The 20,907-nt window shown below is 43.6% G+C and overlaps 1 protein-coding gene across 1 annotated transcript in view; it reads right to left on the bottom strand.

The window, feature by feature from the left end:
* The window catches only part of LOC126419723 (protein qui-1), a 918,484-nt gene that overhangs the window by 235,267 nt on the left and 662,310 nt on the right, over nucleotides 1–20,907 (bottom strand). The window contains exons 9-10 of the mRNA XM_050086903.1: nucleotides 19,417–19,617; nucleotides 7,787–7,900 (exon numbers count right to left, since the gene is read on the bottom strand). Coding sequence (XP_049942860.1) covers nucleotides 7,787–7,900; nucleotides 19,417–19,617 — 315 coding nt within the window. The remainder of the gene's footprint in view (nucleotides 1–7,786; nucleotides 7,901–19,416; nucleotides 19,618–20,907) is intronic.

Genomic DNA, 20,907 nt, shown 5'->3' with positions numbered 1-20,907 from the left:
TCAGTGCGATTATTGGCTTTGGAGTTACCTGAAGTCGCAAGTGTATCGTGATCAACCGACATCTCTAGGGATGCTGAAAGACAACATCCGACGCCAATGCCTCACCATAACTCCGGACATGCTTTACAGTGCTGTTCACAACATTATTCCTCGACTACAGCTATTGTTGAGGAATGATGATGGACATATTGAGCATTTCCTGTAAAGAACATCATCTTTGTTTTGTCTTACTTTGTTATGCTAATTATTGCTATTCTGACCAGATGAAGCGCCATCTGTCGGACATTTTTTAATTTTTTAATTTTTTTTGGTTCTAATAAAGCCCCATGTCATTCCAAGCATGTGTATCAATTTGTACCTCTCTACCTACATTATTCCGTGATTTATTCAGTTTTCAAATTTATACTGACTTTTTGATCACCCGGTATGTATTAGAGGCGACCCGATGATGGTTCGAATTGAGAACAGCCAGTACTAGTAAAAATAGAGTGCAGAGAAAACCGTTCATATCGAAATAAATGAATAAGCCCGAAAAACGCCGAGAATGAAAAAAAGGACACACAAAATCCACCATTTTCTGGCCTACAGTGATCCAAAATGAATATACAGTATATTTCATTGACACTCGTCTTGTGATACTTGGATATTTTCGTCAACTTTTCATCCCTACTCGTAACACTACAGTGAAAGCGTACAGAATAATGCTACACAGTGTGGCACTGCGGAAAGACGGGCAGACAAGCATGACTCCCTTCGGCTACTTTGGCTGCGCACAGCTTGACTCGGATGGGAGTAAATCATCCTGCACGTTTTGCTGACAGAATGCGGCGGCTTGCCTGCCTGGATAACAGGCAAGCATCGGCAGCTTAGAGACAGAATGTGTACACCTCTGGTCGGGACAACACTCTTCAGTTCGGCAGAATCGTGGTGTCAGCGCTGTTTACCCTTCGCTACTTGCTGGTGATATAGAGGACATTCTCAGATCGACTGGCTATTTTCGCAAAAAGAGGCAGGCTAGTGAACAATCGTCATAAGCCTTTAAAAATTAATTGGAATGACAGAAGAAAGGGATGAGAATTCTCAATATTTATCATGCAGTCACATAAGTTTGCTACGAAACACGCAGAAAGAATTTAAAGAGAAATCGGTGGCACGAACAGTAAAATTCCTAAATTGGCACGCATTATTCCACCATCAGTTACAACAGTTATCGATGGAAATGAATGAAGGGTATGGAGACTTGCGATGTACGCTGGTTAAGTCAATTGGCACGCTAGAAATGGTTTTCGATCTAAAACTCGCTCTTGTTGAAGTTATGAATTAGATTAGAGTAATACTTGTTCCATAGATCATGAATGAGGCATTTCGTAACGATGTAAAACGTGTCAACTTAACACAGGTTTCTTTGGCTGTCACAATTTAACTTTTTAAAATAATTGTGTTATTACTAATTTATATCTAAAAATTCATCTATTGAGTAGAAGGAGTTGTCATTCAAAAACTCTCTTAATTTGTTTTTAAATGTTGGGTGGTTATCTGTCAGACTTTTGATGCTATTTAGTAACTAACCAAAGACTTCACCCCTTTTTGTGCCAAAGATAGATCTAACCCACGACAGTGAGGATCAGCCCTTCTCCTAGTGTTGCAGCTATGTACGTTTGCTTTTGAAGGATGGGTTGTTAATAACAATTTTCATAAGCGAATGTATATATAGTGAAGCTACTGTGAATGTCCCTAGTTCTTTAAATAAGTGGCTGAAAGATAATGTTGGGTGGGCTCCAGCTATTATTATCGTTTTACGCTTCATGCAACGAATAATTTTTTTCTTAGTGATGGATTACTCCAAAATATGATGCTATACGAAATTTATTGATATTTTTATAACCAAAATTTGTAATAACCCTAACTGTATAATGGCTGGACTGAAACATTTCAGAAGATCAGCAAAGTGTTTCTTCCAATTCAGTCTCTCATCAATGCATACATCCAAAAATTAGGTGTATTCTCCCTTAGCTACAGACTTCTGTTCAAACTCTACTTTTATGAATGAAGGAAAATGGAGTGCAGGAACGAAAGTTAGAGCATCCAGAATGGATTGTAGATCTGGCATTTTAAATGGACTTGATTGCTCACTGCCTACAGTAAGACACCGCAAGGTGAGAAATAACTTCTTTGTGATTTGATGGGGATGCATTTATAAAGAAAGTCATGTTATAGAAGGGACATAATCTGAGAAACACAGTCCAGTTCCCTAAGCTCACTGCGGTTAAAGAAAACGCGAAGTTTGAAGAATTCGTTGTGTCCTTGAAAGAACTACAAGGATCATTTCCTAGACGTGTTGAAGACGCAATCAATCTGATATCTGTTTTAGAAGGCTTTTGCTGTTTCAGTTGAGAGTGCCCCCGTGCATGTGGAGATGTAACTGATTGACCTGCCAGGTAATTCCCGTTTTAATGACAAATGCTTTTACATTAAAACTGTTCAGGACATTGCTTTCCTCAGGCAAAGTTCATTCCGAGCGACGTATTTTTGGTAAGACCTTTTTTCGATTCCAAAACTAAGCAAGTCACGATTACATGGCAACTTGAATGCAGAAATATGTGTAATGTATTGTCTGTCTGTATGCCGACAGTTTATATCAGATGAAAATTATATTATGTCTTCAACGCGCAAAGATAATTCAATAACATTGAAAATTTTTGTTTGTGACCTACGTCAGTGAGAAATTTGAAATATAAAGCCAAATCGTATGCAGTGCAACTGAACTGCTATTTAAATGCGGCGCATTCGGAGTTTCCCCTCTCTCCCCTCTCCAAGCGCTCAGTCAGCGTGGTGTGTTGGTGGGGGAAGTGTGCAGTGAGGTTGAGTGCTATGGCACTCGCGCCAGCGCACAGCCCACTAGCCAAAATCTTGGCCGGCACTGGCTTAGGGAAACTTAATCTATCGTTCTGATGTTAAAGGAATGCGCGGAAAACCTGCTGTGGATGGTGGGCGCACCTTGGTTACAGGCAGTACACATCCCTGGCTAATGGTGCCTAGTGAAAGAGGTGTGTAGTTTGCGGTGATGTGGTGAAGCCAGAAGGCAGGTTTACCTGTGTTCTCAGGTACGATAGCCGACAGTCAATCCAGAATTACTTTAGGACTGACGCTTCAGCAGGAACACATGGAGACACGAAACAGAGTTGCCATGTCCCGCATGGAACACACACGTAATCTTACGTTTCACGTAACTCTCGCAAACAGACAAACTACTTAGGAGCATCTGGGAAGATGCATCAACTGTCTCAATCTGTAAATTATATTGACTGTTGACTGACTGCACCGAACTATAATATCTCTCATCTATTTTGGATACTGACCATCAGCATTTATGTGTAAGTCCAGAAAATGTAACTGACATACTTCTTTATTTTCTGAATTACGTTGAGAGCCTAATTTAAGCTGGGGTAAGTATTTTTCAATACCAGACTTCCACCACACTAGTTAGTGGGGGTATTAACTGTTGTGCTGTTAGAATTGACCTTCTGCCAATAATTGTTTTGCTGTCTGGCAATTTAGCCAGAAATTATTTTTTGTTGTTGTAATTCGACCATCAGCCAATTATTGACCTTCAGCCATGGTCACTACCACTAAAAAGGGAATTATGTTTACTGGTAGGAAATGAACTTTCATCTACATCTACATCTACATGGTTACTCTGCAATTCACACCTAAGTGCCTGGCAGAGGGTTCATCGAACTATTTTCATACTACTTCTCTACCATTCCACTCTCGAATGGCGCGTGGGAAAAAGGAACACCTAAGTCTTTCCGTTCGAGTTCTGATTTCTCTTATTCTATTATGATGATCATTTCTCCCTACGTAGGTGGATGTCAACAAAATATTTTCGCATTCGGAAGAGAAAGTTGGTGATTGAAATTTCGTAAATAGATCTCGCCGCAAAGAGAAGCGCCTTTGTTTCAGTGACTGCCACCCCAACTCGTGTATCATATCAGAGACACTCTCACCCCTATTGCGCGATAACACGAAACGACCTGCCCTTCTTTGCACTTTTTCGATGTCCTCCGTCAATCCTACCTCTTAAGGATCCCACACCGCGCAGCAATATTGCAGCAGAGGGCGAACTAGTGTAATGTAGGCTGTCGCTTTAGTGGGTTTGTCGCATCTTGTAAGTGTTCTGCCAACAAAGCGCAGTCTTTGTTTCGCCTTCCCCACAATATTATCTAGGTGGTCTTTCCAATTTAAGTTGTTCGTAATTGTATTTCCTAGGTATTTAGTCGAATTGACAGCACTTAGATTTGTGTGATTTATAGTATACGTTAAATTTATCGAATTTCTTTTGGTACTCATGTAGATGACCGCGCACTTTTCTTTGTTTAGTGCCAATTGCCACTTTTCGCACCATACAGAAATTATCTCTAGATCGTTTTGTAATTGGAATTGATCGTCTGATGATTTTACTAGACGGTAAATTACAGCGTCATCTGCAAACAATCTAAGGGGGCTGCTCAGTTTATCACCTAGATCATTTATGTAAATCAGGAACAGCAGAGGGCCTATGACACTAGCCTTGCGGAAAACCAGATATCGCTTCTGTTCTTCTCGATGATTTTCCGTCTATCACTACGAACTGTGACCTCTCTGAGAGGAAATCACGAATCCACTCACACAACTGAGATGATACTCCATATGCACGCAATTTGCTTAATAGTCGCTTGTGAGGAACGGTATCAAAAGCCTTCTGGAAATCTAGGAATATGGAATCCATCCGAAATCCCTTGTCAAAAAATGGTTCAAATGGCTCTGAGCACTATGGGACTTAACATCTATGATCATCAGTCCCCTGGAACTTAGAACTAATTAAACCTAACTAACCTAAGGACATCACACAACACCCAGTCTTCACGAGGCAGAGAAAATCCCTTACCCCGCCGGGAATCGAACCCGTGAACCTGTGCGCGGGAAGCGAGAACGCTACCGCATGACCACGAGCTGCGGACGAAATCCCTTGTCGACAGCACCCATTACTTCATGGGAATACGGAGCTAGCTGTGTTGCACTTCGCAGTCTCTCGGCTCCGTGCAAGGTCATCAATAAATCAATATTTAACTGGAAATGTACTCACTATAAGTGTCAATTTAGTTGTCTGCTATCGAGAACTTATATGCATTTAAACGTGCAGTTAATAAGTATTAAACCCGTCTGAAATAGTTACTCACTCTCCACCAGAGACAGCGGGCCGGAGTGGCCGTGCGGTTCTAGGCGCTCCAGTCTGGAACCGAGCGACCGCTACGGTCACAGGTTCGAATCCTGCCTCGGGCATGGATGCGTGTGATGTCCTTAGGTTAGTTAGGTTTAATTAGTTCTAAGTTCTAGGCGACTGATGACCTCAGAAGTTAAGTCGCATAGTGCTTAGGGCCATTTTAGTCCACCAGACAGCTTCTGGCACTCGTAAGACAGTTGGTATCACGTGCGCTGACGTACACACCACAGCCTGTCTTTCTCGTGGGCCTCGGCCTGTATAGTGAGGACACTTCAACGTGGCAGTCGGCCGCCAATTTAAACATACGATAACCTGGGTCGCTGTGGGAGAGGTGTGGCAGAGGGGTACAAGCCCCGCCTCCCTCTCGCTGTGCCGGCAGCCCATACCCCAGAGTTGCGCTATTACCAAAGCAGAACTGACACGTGGTGATAGCGATCGCCGACCCCATTCTGGTGTCGTGAGGGTCCTATGCGAACCCTGTCATGTCCCAGGATTTTCGAAATAAGGAAAGAAAACAATCAGACACGCACAGTCACTGCACAATTGCTTGCTTGTCAAGGTTAACAGTGTCGCAAAACCTAAAACAAAGCGGTGGCTACCCTTCTCCTGCCTTGTCACAAAATAGCGACATCAGAGCTGTGACACTCAACCAAGATGCCCCTACATTTTTTTTCCTTCAAAACTGTAAGCCAAGTTCATTCCAGATGCAAATTATTAAGGTATCATTGAAACACGTGTACAAAATCTATGATAATTCTGAATATGACACATCTCAACTAGCTGCGTAATGACATTCAAAGTGCACAGCACTTACTGACAAACCTGCGAATTTTGTAATATCTCTTGTAGTTAAGTTATCGTAAATGGCGTTTTTCGTAAATTTACTATGTACATACTACAGGAAACTGACTGCCATTTACAACGCTATTCCCGAAATCAGTTACCTGTCACGCTGTATATGTATCTGTATTTCCAAAATTGACTGTATTTAGCACTGCAAGGTCAGTTTATCTTGCTGGAAACTCAGTATTTTATGTCTTGTTGTTTAGAATTTTCATCAGGTGTTTCCACGACACTGGGTGGCAGCATAAATGTTGGTTGATAATGTATTACTTCAGAGACCAAAGATGTATAATCATATTTTACTTTACATTGAAGAGTAGTACCCATGCACATTTTAATATCAGTTTATACTTAATGAGATCATGCTTAGTTCGTTCGGTATTGTTATCATCAGTAGTGGCATGTCAAACTTGTTCAAGAATTTTTAGAAACTTCAGTTTAGTAATTACACATACTTACAGGTTTGTGTAATATTCCTACTGCAGTTAATGGTTTTGTTTAGAACGACAACGGGATATATGAGCAAAATATAAACCGATTAAAGCAGAATACACTGTATGCTCAGAATTTCAATGTCCGGAACATACTAGGGTTTATAGTGATACAGCAGAACTTAACTGGTTTTTACATCATATTTGAAGCGGCTGATTTTACTCTTTTACGGAAACCTGGAACATCCGATGTAGACCGAGCGAGGTGGCGCAGTGGTTAGCACACTGGACTCGCATTCGGGAGGACGACGGTTCAATCCCGTCTCCGGCCATCCTGATTTAGGTTTTCCGTGATTTCCCTAAATCGTTTCAGGCGAATGCCGAGATGGTTCCTTTGAAAGGGCACGGCCGATTTCCTTCCCAATCCTTCCCTAACCCGAGCTTGCGCTCCGTCTCTAATGACCTCGTTGTCGACGGGACGTTAAACACTAACCACCACCTCCACCACCATCCGATGTAGCAGACTCTGCACCGAATCGTGAAGTATTTCCTTTTGCAGACACTTGACAGACATGTTGTATAGATAGGAAAGAAACCATACCTCTATGCAAAAAACGATGCCAGAGAAGTTTTGGCCAGGCACCTCATGTAACCGAAGTTCGGTATCCAGTAAATACGCATCAAGTGAGTACTCGGATGAGCAGAGCAGCATTCCTGTTGTCAACATACATTGGCCTGAAGAGTCAGGTGAGCGGCGTACGGTATAAGGTTTGGCCGAAGCGCCCTGCGAGTGAGAATGCCACTACATCACAGGCACAAACAGCCTGTTCAAATGTGCCGTGGATCTTGTTCACTTGTTTGATAAGAATTTTAACAATTTGCATTCGATATTTGGAATGAACTTCGCTTCAAGCTCTGAAGTGATATTTGACTTGTTTCCGAGAAGTGACAGAGATCAGATATCGCTGATTGTCTTTCACACTAAAAACGGGATAGGCACCTTTTTTGTTTTTTGAAGTTTGGTACTGCATTATATCGTATTGCTCATTCTCTGTTTTGATACGTTATGCTGCACTGGGAGAGCGAAATAGTTTCCTGCTACGGAAAATTGATAGCGTTCTGAAATATGACGACCGAACTTCCAGCTACGAAGCGTGATTTATCATACATTGAGACACATTTAGGGATAAAATTCTTCGATTTCTACCCTCTGGCACGATATTTTATATATGAATCATAAGTTACTTACCAGCCTTCAGGAGGTGAATCCAAGACTCTTCAACATGTCTGAGGCTGTACGTGACGTCATCTGGAAGGAAACTCGTTTGAAACGGCGTTTCCTTGTTTTCCGTTGGCGATGGAGCTGAAAGGAACAACAAAAGTAATTTTAACTGTTTATGGGGATTTTGCTGCATTACTGCTTTTTCAGGTTAAAATATCAAAGATGCGGGTGCAAAGCTACGTTTTGCAATTAGGACGAGTGATCATATGTTCGCCAGTACCGAGGAAGAGGGGCCACTGTTAAGTGTATGAAGCCTGGTAAGATGCTATGAAGGCTACTATGCGATTTTTAAAATTTTAAAAATAAGTACTTGTTCCTGGCCACCGCTGATTACTTGAGTAACACTATTTATTTGAAATAATCAAACCATCATTTGCTGTTGTTTGCGAGCGACTATTTCCATTGATTTTCTCTTTGAAATGGTAGATGGACAATACAGTGCAGTCTTTCTCAATTAAGAAAATCAAATATTGGTATCAGTGAAGTAACGAAAAGTGCAGTTTTCTTATATTTAAGAAAAACATACAACAATGAACATATACTGTGAGATATGGAAGAGATCAGCTTTCCTCGAAACAGAACTTTGTTCAAGCTGACAAAATTCTGCTAACCACTTCTTGGAAAGTCTTGGCTTTTTAAGCTGCAAATCTGACGCGAAAAAGTGCGGCGTGGGTACCGATTTAATTCGTATGAGCTGTCCACTGAAAAATGCACCCGAATAAGCTCAAACAAGATAATTACGTCTACGTCATTTACAAGAGCTCTTTCGTCACAGTAGTGAAATAAAGATTGTTTATAATTTTACATGTTTGTCCGTAGCTCGTGGTCGAGCGGTAGCGTTCTCGCCTCCCACGCCCGGGTTCCCGGGTTCGATTCCCGGCGGCGTCAGGGATTTTCTCTGCCTCGTGATGACTGGGTGTTGTGTGATATCCTTAGGTTAGTTAGGTTTAAGTAGTTCTAAGTTCTAGGGGACTGATGACCATAGATGTTAGGTCCCAGAGTGCTCAGAACCAATTTTACATGTTTACGGTGTTGGCCATAGGCGACAGTGTAATTGCAGCCCTGACTCCATGCCACAAACTGGTTTGCTCCTTCCTTCGACCAGAGTACTGTCGTCAACGATCATGACATCCGAGTGTTTCAGGAGAAAATGTGTTCGTATTATAAACGAGGTATGAATGGGACCTTTACGAAGACACGTCAGAAAATGAAGCAAAACACATCTCTATGTCCACTGAAACTGAGCTACACGATTTTTACAAAAGTTGTCTCAGTCCAAGGTCGCTGTCTGAGTTCGGAAAACAGTGGTGCACGAACGAGACGAGACGAACAATTCCTGAGGGTGAGTTTATGCTGCAACCTCGCTGCCCGGAAGAGTTGTCACTACACGAGTGAAGAGCACACATTGGTCGTGAAGTCTTCTACGAAAACAAGGCGAAAATACGCTGATAATTCAAAACATTATGACCATCTACTTAAAAGCGTGCTGGAACGTAATTCAGCTGTGATTCTGTGTGACATGGATTCGACAAATACTTGATAGGTTTCCAGAGGTCTGTGGCACCACTTGCCTACGAATAGGTGACACACTTCCCGAAATTTACAGGCTGTTGGTATATGAGTGCGGAGTTGGTGCACGACAGCGTCCGTGCTGGGTTTCATCGGATTCAGATGGGCCAAATCTGATGGCCAAGATATCAGCGTGAGTTCACTATCGTGCTTCTCAAACCAAACCATTGCAGCACGATTCTGGCCTTGTAACACGGACAGTTATCTTGCTGGAAAATGCCATCGCAGTTGAGAAAGACATCAAGTATATTGGGTTACAGGTGGTCCCTAATAACGTTCACGTACTCTGTAGCTGTCACGGTGCCATCGATTACCACCGCAGGTCCCGTGGAAGCTCAACAACACAATACTGCTCCAACCGGGCTGTGTCCGTGTCGCGCTGCATGTTTCGAGCAGCCACTAGCCTCTACGACGGCGTATCTGGACACCACCATCGACTTGGTTCAGCAAAAAACGGGATTCATCCGACCAGGCGACACTTGCACTGATCAGCGGTCCAGCCTCGATGTTCCCGCGCCAGCTGTAATCGTAATTGACGATATTGTTGAGTCAACATGGGATGACATAGTGGTCCTCTGCTGTGGAAGACCGTATTCAGCGCTGTGCGCCGAACAGTGTGCTCCAAAAGACCTCTGCCTGCGACAGCACTGTACTCTGTCATCAGATCTGCCACAGATCGCCGGCTATCCTGCTTTAGAGGGCGGGCAAGCCTCCGATCCATGTAAACTGGAATGAGGTATGGACGCCCAACTTCCTGTCGCCTATTCGTCGTTTCATCCTTCTTCAACGATTTTCCGTAAATGCTGACGACAGTATCACGCGAACAGTCGATCACCTTCGTCGTTTCCAAGATGCTCGCTCCGAGGCACTTGGCCACAACAGTCTGACTTCAGTCAAAATCTACCTCTGGATTATGGGGTCCCAGGTTCGATTCCCGGCCAGGCTGGGGATTTTCTCTGCCCGGGGACTTGGTGTTTGTGTCGTCCTCATCATTTCATCATCATCATCATCATCATCATCATCATTATCATTTGTGACTGGTTAGATTGGACAATGTAAAAAAATTGGACTGTGTAGAAATTGGGACTTTGTACAGGCGCTGACGAGCGCGCAGTTGAGCGCCCCCCCCCCCCAATCTAAACGTCATCATCATCATCATCATTTGTCAAAGTCGCTTAAGTCGGCGGATTTCCGCATTTCCACCACTTATCGTCGCTAGAAAGATTCCCCATTCGCCGGTGCTCCGCTCTTACCGCGCCACCTGGCACGTACAACCTCAAGGTGGGCAGTGGTCATAAGGTTTCGGCTCATTCGTGAATTGGCTCCCTGTTATGTACAAATCCGACTGGAAGCTCCTTTTTGTTTATGCTACAGGCCAAACCTGAAGATGACTCTATTGAGAAGTCGAAACTGCCAGTCTTAATGAAAAGCTATAAACTCAACGGATATTGGAATATTATTTTTACAATTCGCTGCTCGCAAGTCGCCGGCCAGTCGATGGTGAAACCATCCCATCAGCTTACTGTGAGTTAGCGGCGTGCTTCACGCGCACCACCTCTGCACGCTACGATCCTCGCTAGACCAAGATGTGCAGATGGTAAACGTCTGGAGCGGCAGCCATCGCCGGTCGTCCTGAAACTAGAGCTGTGATTGACTGCTTCATGGTCACTCTAGCTGTGCCTGATTGTCTTTTACGAGGTTTCTCGAGCACCGTAGATCAACATCTGTTTCCAACTGGAAACCACTGTATAGTGCATGCACGAAGGTATTTATCATTCCAAACGCTCTAGTTTTCTTTCCCGAGCTTTCCGCGCAGTTGACGCCCGTCTTCGAGAGTCCGCCATTTCAGGTTTTTTCCTTAACACTCACTCTTTATTCAACGAAGCTGTAACTATTCGTGCTGTCCTTCTTTGTACACATCCACTATATGTTGATAGTCCTTTCTGGTATAGATCCAACGTCAATACGATGGATCGCACGATCGTTTTGCAAAAAATCTTCTCTGCAGACTGTCTTCGTCTTCTCCGTTTACTATCAATGAAACCAGCAGACGCAGTAGTATGTGTCGCGAGTTTAAAAAATATTTTTAAGTATCAGAACTACAAATGGTGATTTTAAACCACCACTTCTTTTAATCGTTTCTAATGAAAAGATGTCTGCGACCAGAGACTCATACATATTAGATAATATTAGGTGCAAACAGTTTTGGAAATTGGTATCTTTGTTTCACTCAACTTATCGATTTGGTAAAATATCAGGACGATACACTGGAAGTGACAGATGTAGTACGGCAAGTAGATGTGGATAAAAATTGACAAAATATTACCTCAGAGTCAGAATGTGGGGCAGTTGTTTCTGCACAGGAATTTTAGTAATAATGTCGAGCAGCATCTCTGTTTAATTATTTCTGGTTCAATAGTACGAGGGCAGCTGAAAAGTAGTGTCTCCAAATTTTTTTTGTGTTCTCAGTATCAGTGGAGGTACTACTTATGACGCATATTACTCGGTTGACTTTCCCGCTTCCTGATGCAAACGGCAACCCTCTGCCGTTAGAGGACTCCACTGTAGCGTGTAACATGGCGGTGTATAACGCAACTAAGTCGATGCTTGAGAAATAGCGTGCTGCAATCGAGTTTCTGACGTGCCTCAAATTCAGATCCGTAGAAGAACGAAAACTGTGTACGGTGATGACTGTATCGATATCATTAATGTACGACGTTGGATTGGTCGTGCCTGTAATGAAGGAAACGGCGACCGACGCCAACCGACGAGACTCACCAGAATCCGGTTGATGAACTCGTCGGAGAAAATCGTCGGATAACACAGACACAACTCTCATGCAATTGTGGAGTATGACGTGAGCGTGTACAGACCATCACTGCAGAAATGTTGTGCAGAACATTGTGTGCACTGTGGGTGTCTCGAATGTTCGTCTCAACAGAGAAAAACGGACTTCTGCCAACAATTTATTTTGCATTGTGACCGTGAGAGTGAGTAGTTTCTTAACAACATAGTGACAGGTGATGATAGCTGGGTCCACCATTTTGTCCCCGAAAAACAAGAGAACATCGGTGGAGTTCAGCCTCAAAGGATCAATGACGCCAAAAAAGTTCAAGATGTTACCATCAGCAGGCATAGTTATGCTAATAGTGTTCTGAGATGATCAAGGTGTGGTGCTTTAGGAATCCGTGTCTAAAGACACCACCATAACCTGTACAAGGTACTTCGAGACCCTCAGCAAATGAAACTTCCAATTCGAAGAGTTCGTTCACACATGGAGCACACTCGTTTTCAGCACGACAATGGCTGCGACGTCTGCAACAATCCAACTCCTGGGTTTCACTGTCATCGACCGTGCTCCATACACACCCGACTTGGCCCCATACGCTTTTCATCTGTTTTCAAAACTTAAGGGGGGTTAGGACATCAAAAATTAAAAAAATTATGGATTTTTCAAAAATATGCCTGTTTTGCAGCGCACATCTTTCTGCATAGTTCGATGTATAAAACATTTATGTTTGAGAGATTATAATGCACGTTATTTGGTCTTAAGTGTACTAAGACGCAGCACTACACCCCTTTGCACAGCGTTCTTCTGACATACGTATGTGTATTTTGTTCTGTAGAATTCGAATGTTTATATTTGCGCCAGAGACTGTCATACGTGAAACAAAGGACTACTGATATCGATACTTCTTCTGCTGCTGTAAACGTGCATTGTTTTGATCGTTGATTTTGTTTGTTCTCTGTTTTGAAAGGCTTGCAGTGTGGTGTTGTGAATTTCGACACGATTTTTCATTTGCTGTGTTGTTTTGTGTTCGTTCGTGGCATATTATCGAACAAGATGCCTAAAATTCGTTGCTTCAACTGTAAACAACGTCACAAGGGGAACAGCTACAGAGTAAAGGATGCTACAACAAATGTTACATCAGTGGCTCAAGACTGCAACCTCTCAGAGCCGGTAAACAAACTACCGCTGAGTGCTTCAAGAAGGAAACTTGTTTTTGGGGCTATTGTTGAATCTGAAGATTGTTGATGTTAACATACTGTCATAGTTAATATTGGACAATGTTATGTGGAAGCATTGCTTTGGTGTGCAGTGTGTTTCTGTGGTGGAAGATGAGAGTGCCAGGAAAGGTCTTGCTACAAACTTCTCTATCATATGCAGCAAATGCAACGTTGGTGCGTCTTGCATGACATCTAAAATCATAAACAAAAGTCATAATGTGATCTGAGGATAGCATATGGCATGCGCTGTATTGTAAGGGGACAGAAGGCGGCAAGAACACTTTGTGCAGTGATGAATCTTCCATCTTCTTCAGCAAAATATGTGAGATATTATGGCATGCTGCATGGGGCTGTAAAAGTAGTTGCAGAATGATCAATGAAAAGTTCTGCAGAAGAATATATAATCGAAAATGATGGTGACAGAGGTACAGTGGCCGCTTTTGATGGTACCTGGCAAAAAAGAGGACACGGTTCCTTAAATGGTGGTGTTATAACATTGGCAAAGTACTAGATGTTGAAATGTTGAGCAAATTTTGTCATAATTGTGTGAAAGGGATTCCAGATCATCAATGTAACATGAACTATGAAGGCTCAAGTGGAGGAATGGAAGTACAGGGAGTTGTCAGCTTGTTTACCATATCTGTTGCCTCCTGTGGCCTGTGATATGTGAAGTACCTTGGTGATGGTGATAGTAAGGCTTTCCTTGAGGTTCATAAATGTGCTCCATATGGAGCTGAGACTATTGTGCAGAAGTTAGAATGTGTGGGACAGGTATAGAAAAGACTTGGCACTAGACTTAGAAGGCTGAGAGAAGATTTGTCAGAAAAAAGTTATCTGATGGGAAGGGAACTGAAGGGAGAGAGCGACTGACGGACGCGGAAATAAACAAGCTACAGACACATTATGGCTTGGCAATAAGAAGGAACACAGGGGCTTGAAAAATATGAAGCAAGCAGTTTGGGTCTTATACTTCCACAAAATATCCACAGAAAATAACACTATCCACAACTTGTACCCAAAAGGAAGCGAATCATGGTGTGGCTACCAAAGGTCGATTGCTGGTGGTGAAGAATATCATCACAGGAATTCTGTACCAACTGCTGTAATGGAAGCCATCAAACCTATATTCAGGGACCTTGCGAATGAAAACGTATTGGAGAACTGTCTTCATGGCGGTACTAAAATCCAAATGAAGGTTTTAACCAATGTGTTTGGGAAAGATTGCAAAAAACCATTTTTATGGGAAGAAATGTACTTGATATTGGTGTTTATCATTCAGTATGATGGTGTACAAAGGAGGAAATATGTTTTAGAGAAAATGGGAAGTAAGCCCGGAGTGAACTGCACAAAACTTTGTATACGATAGACAGCTTGTAGTGAAAACAGATGAATCATTTTTGGAGGTGATAAAATGAAGAAGAGTGCATCATAGGAATGTGAAAAGGAATAAAACTGATTCACAAAATGAAAAAGAAACTTATTATGGTGCTGGACAATTCTAAAGGAACGCCAAACACAAGCAGAAACTTCAACGGCCATTTTCCGCAAAACACAAATTTTTGTACATAGGTACATGTAACATCCAAAATAAATATCGTATTACTTTCAAACTTGGTATGCTTATTAAACACAAACTTCTTAATGCAAAACTCGGGAATTTTCCGAATTTATTAAAAACTGTGGTAAAAATTGAGATAATTAACTACAAAATTTGAGTTTTTCTAAAGTTTAAAACGTAACAGTTCACTCATTTTTTCATAAATTAAATAAATTCTAGAGTTTCATGCATCTGTAAGTATGATTTGTATGCAATGCTAAATTAATCGAAGAATCTCTCTTACTTACGAAGAAAAGTGTACCAATAGCAACAACTGCAAACAATAGTAAGTGAAAAATTATGAAATTTCACAAGTAAAAAAATTATTTTGTCATGATTTTGAACTTCCACTGCTATGAGTGTGAATCCTGAATCGCTCCTGGTCACGCTGACAAAGTTTTATGAATTTATTTGTAAAAGTATATATAGTGGAAATTAAAATGTCCTGTGGTGCCTCTCCTGCTTCAAGTCGGCCTGTTTGACGTCCTACCCCCCTTAAAGAACGCTGAAGAGGACTTGAGGGCTTCATTTTGATTGTTACGAAGCGGTGCAAGCAGAGATGAGGTTGGGGCACCGTCAACAAAGTCTAACGTTCTACAGTGACGGTATCAACAAACTGGTCTCTAGTCGGGAGAAATACGTTCGTTGCTATCGAAACTGTGCTGAGAAATAATTATTTAGACACGAAAAGCAAAGACGTAGATTGTTAATAAAGTTTGTTTTACTTAAGAGCTTTAACAATTTCCACATAAAAAGTCCGGAGGCATTACTTTCGAGCAGTGTTGTAGTGTTGTATACGCTGTCTCCCTTGTAGCTGAACTACACTTTCCTAAAATTCTCCTAATAAACTGCAGTCGACCTTTCGTCTTCCCTGCTACCCTCCTTATAAGGCCGTTCCATTTCATATCAGTCAGCAACATTACACCCAGATATTTAACTGACACGACTGTGTCAAGACGCACATCACCAATGCTGTTTGCGAACATTATTGGTTTGTTTCTCCTACTAATCTGCATTAACTTTCTACATTTTGGGCAAGCTGCGACTTATCACCGCAACTAGAAATTTTGTCTAAGTCATCTTGGCATCTTCGTACAGTCACTCACCGACGGCACCTTCCCATACACCACAGCGTCATCAGAAACAGTTGTAGTTGCAGTTTGCTGCCCAACCTGTTCGTCAAATTATTTATTTACTGTATACAGAGAATAGGAGCGGTCCTATCACACATCCCCTGGTCACTACTGGTGATACACTTGTATCTGATGAACACTCGCCGTCGAGAACTACGTTCTGGGTCCTATAACTTACGAACTCTTCAAGCCACTCACGTATCTGGAAAACTGTTCCGTATACTCGAACCTCCGTTAACTGTCTGTAGCAGGTCACCGCATCAAACACTTTCTGGAGATGTAAGCATACGGAATCTGTCTGCTGACTTCATCCATTGTTCTCAGGATGTCATCCGAGAAAAGTGAGAGCTGAGTTTCACACGAGCGATGCTTTCCGTGCTGATTTGTAGCCAGACGCTTTGCTTTTCTGTCTCAAGGAAATTTACACTAAGATTAAAAAAAATCGATGCATCACAAAGAGATTATCCGAATGGGACGAAAATAGGTAAATGTGATGCACAAGTACTGACAAACAAATGATTACAATTACAGAAAAATTGAATAATTTATTGAAGAGAAAGAGGTTCACAAATTGAGCAAGTCAATAAAGCGTCGGTCCACGTCTGGCCCTTATGTAAGCAGTTTTGAGGCTTGATATTGACTGATAGAGTTGTTGCATCGTATCTCGAGGGATATCCTGCCAAATCCTGTCCAACTAGCGCGTTAGATCGTCAAAATCGTGGGCTGGTTCGAGGGAATGGAATCTCACTGACTGGAGTAGAATCGTCTTCAGTGATGAGTCCCACTTCAAGTTGTCCGCCTTGACCAGCAAACACGTATATGGAGACGCCCAAGACAGCGGTGGGAAACCAATCTGACTGTCGCCCGCTACACAAATGGTTCAAATGGCTCTGAGCACTATGGGACTTAACTTCTGAGGTCATCAGTCCCCTAGAACTTAGAACTACTTAAACCTAATTAACCTAAGGACATCACACACATCCATGCCCGAGGCAGGATCGAACCTGCTACCGTAGCGGTCGCGCGGTTCCAGACTGTAGAGCCTAGAACCGCTCGGCCACTCCGGCCGGCCCCACTACACAGCCGGACTACTAGGAGAGATGGTTTGGCGCTCCATGTCATTTCATAGCAGGGCCCCTTTGGCTGAGACCCACGGCACCCGTTCAGCACAGCTGTACGTCGATGATATTCAACGCACCGTTTTGTTGCCATTCATGGGACGTTGTCCTGTGCTTACATTTCAGCGAGGTAACGCTCGCCCACACAAAGCTTGCCTTCGTGCTTGCCAAACCCATCGTTGGCCAAGGTCGCCGGATCCGTCCCCAGCTGTTTGGAGCATTATGGGCAGGTCCCTCCAAGCAGCTCAGGGATTTTGACGTGCAACACGCCAGTTGGACAGAATTTGGCACGATATCCCTCGGCAGGCGATGCAACAACTCAATCAATGCCAAGCCGGATAACTGCTTGCATAACGGCCAGGCTTGCTCAGTCTATTAAGCTCTTTCTCTTGAATAAACTGTCCAGTTTCCTGGTATTGCAATCATTTGTTAGTCTGTACATGTACACCTACAGATTTTCGTCCCAATCCGGAGAGTTTTTTTTTTTTTTTTGTCTCAGAGTATCGTATATTCCAGTCCAGAAGTCAATTTAAGCTCCTCTGAGTTTTCAGGATCGGCTAGAATCATGTACAGATGTAAAAAAAAAGACATATCTGAGACGTGACCTTCAAAAAAAAAAAAAATGAAATAATGAAATTACCACCACAAACGATGTATTGTCTGGAATAAAAATATATTTTAAACAAAACTGAGTATCCGAAAGCCACGCGATTCCCGTGGCGGGTCCTGCAATACGAGGGGCGTTCAGTAAGTAATGCAACACATTTATTTTCTCGGCCAATTTTGGTTGAAAGAATGCGGAATTTGTTGTGAGACCGCGTGGAATATTCCTACTTCAGCCGTTATAATTTCATAAAGTTCCGATACGTGGCGGCGCTATTCGTAGCCAACAAAATGGCGTCTGTAACGGAGGTGCGTTCCAAGCACCTCCCTTCTCCTGAGCCGCTTTCCCCTCCTACTCCCCCTCCCTCTCCTGTGCTCCCTTTCAGTGTCTCTGCTCTCCCTCCTGCCTTGTATTCCCTCTTCATCTCCTGTCCCACCTGTCTCCTGCCTCTTGGTTCACCTGCTGACGCTCCTACTCTTTTCATCCCACCCCTCCCCTGCTGCACCTTGCTCTCACCTCCTTTTCCATCCTCTTCGGCAGGTCCCACCTGGCAGTTTTATTCTTTATCATGTGTGCTCCAAATGGGTTTAAAGTGTGTTGTTTTGGAGTGTTTTTAATACTGTGGTCAACTTTAACCTGTGCTTGTGACTTCAGTGTCTTTTTTGTGTTCTACAAATCTCCAACTTTGTTTTTTAACTTTACATCGACTTTTTTAATTGTCCCCCCATGAATGTCTCCATGTCAGTGTATTTTTACCTCCATTATCTCCCCTTACTCTGTTTTATGTCCCCCTTTTTTATCGCCTTATATGTAACATTTTATTCTTGTATACGTCATGTCAGTCGGCTGAAGAGCGGCGGATTGTGCCGCTGACATCCCTCCCCTGTCCATATGCAGCAGGGGAATGAAATCACAATAAAGAAGAAAAAAAGCACTGCACGGGAAGCAATAAGTGGAGGATGGGGAGGGTACTGAAACAGCAAGAGAGTGGCTCCAAAATCGACCAGTAAATGATGATGATGGTGATGATGTTATTTGGTTTGTGGAGTGCTCAATTGCGTGGTTATCAGCACCCATACAAAGTGCCAATCCTTACACAGTCCACATTCGCCACTTTCATGAATGATGATGAGATGATGCGGACAATACAAATACCCAGTCCCAGAGCGGAGAAATTCCCTGACCCGGTCGGGAATCGAACCCGGGATCCTAAAAGGATAGGGAAGGAAATCTGCTGTGCCCTTTCAAATGAACGATACAGGCATTTGCCTGAAGCGATTTAGAGAAATCACGGAAAACCTAAATGTGGATGCCGGGCGCGGGTTTGAACTGTCGTCCTCCGGAATGCCAATGCAGTGTGCTAACCATTGCGCCATCTCGCTCGGTGCACTAAACGGAAATTATATTGGTTTTGTATGAAAAGAGTGGGGAATAATATGGCGTACTGGAATACTGAATAAAACCAATCTGCTTTCAGTAGAAAAAAATGTGTTGCCGCACTTGTTGAAGGCGCCAGGTACTTGCGTTCCTTAGGCCGAGCCGCCATCGCCACCGGCACCGCCACTCACCCGACTCCTCGGCGTCACCGTCCCCCTCGCTGGCCTGCTGCCCCGAGAACTCGCTGAAGAAGAGGTTGCCCACCTCGGCGTGCGTGGCGCGCAGCACGTCCTGCGAGTGCAGGTACCGCCGGCGCGCCACTTCCCGCGCCAGCTCGTGGCGCCAGCACACCAGCAGCCGGCCGCTCATCAGCTTCTCCTGCAACAGGTCGCCTGCCGGCACGAGACTCCGTCAGCACCGAGCGGTACTGGCCCAGACCGCTCTCAACTCACTCTCCCTGTCCCAGCTGTTATGTGGCCACCAGCGAGGCTTTCAGAAAGGTTTAAATCTAAATCTACATCGATACTCCCCGATACACCTTAAATGCATGTGGCAGAGAGTACCACGTACCACTAACAGCCATCTCCTCTCCTGTTCCACTCGCCAATAGAACGAGGGAAAAACGACTGTCTGTATGCCTCCTTCGCTATCGCTTACGCCTTTGTCCCGCAGTTTGCGCGGGGTCGGCGTGGTTAAATCGGATTTGGCATGTTAATATGAAGGGGTGGCCGGATGCCCTTCCTGCCGCCACCCCGTACCCCCCGCCCCCTTCACCACAAGGGCGGAACATTGTACCGCATCTGTCTGTCTAATGTAAATCATGGAAAAGTGCGGATGTGTTTCAAAAGTCTGTGAGTCGTGGAACTGAGGCGGGACATGGGGACCAGCCCGGTATTCACCTAGAGGGATGTGGAAAACCGCCAAAAAGCACATCCAAGCTGGCCGGCACACTGGCCCTCGTAATCCGGCGGGCGGATTCGATCCGGGGCCGGCGTGCCTACCCGAGTCCAGGAAGCAGCGCGTTGGCGCTCTCGGCTAACCTGGTGGGTCTGCCTGTATGCCTCCTTATGATCCCTAATTTCTTGAATCTTACCTTCGTCGTCCTTACGCGCAATATATGTTGGTAGCAGTGAATCGTTCGGCAGTCTGCTTCAAATGCCGGTTCTGTAAATTTTCTCAATAGAATTTCTCGAAAAGAACGTCGCCTTCCCTCAAGGGATTCGCTTTTGAGTTCCCGAAGCATGTCGGTCTACATCTACATCTACATCTACATCTACATGAATACTCTGCAATTCACATTTAAGTGCTTGGCAGAGGGTTCAGCGAACCACAATCATACTATCTCTCTACCATTCCACTCCCGAACAGCGCACGGGAAAAAGGAACACCTAAACCTTTCTGTTCGAGCTCTGATTTCCCTTATTTTATTTAGATGACTATTCCTACCTATGTAGGTTGGGCTCAACAAAATATTTTCGCATTCGGAAGAGAAAGTTAGTGACTGAAAGTTCGTAAATAGATCTCGCCGCGACGAAAAATGTCTTTGCTGTGATGATTTCCATCCCAATTCGCGTATGATATCTGCCACACTCTCTCCCCTACTACGTGATAATACAAAACGAGCTGCCCTTTTTTGCACCCTTTCGATGTTCTCCGTCAATCCTACCTGGTAAAGATCCAAC

The sequence above is a fragment of the Schistocerca serialis genome, chromosome 9 (genome assembly GCF_023864345.2).
Source record: "Schistocerca serialis cubense isolate TAMUIC-IGC-003099 chromosome 9, iqSchSeri2.2, whole genome shotgun sequence".
NCBI classification, from domain to species: domain Eukaryota; kingdom Metazoa; phylum Arthropoda; class Insecta; order Orthoptera; family Acrididae; genus Schistocerca; species Schistocerca serialis.
Note: the sequence above shows the minus strand (reverse complement) of the source record. Positions and strands in the feature narration are given on the sequence as shown.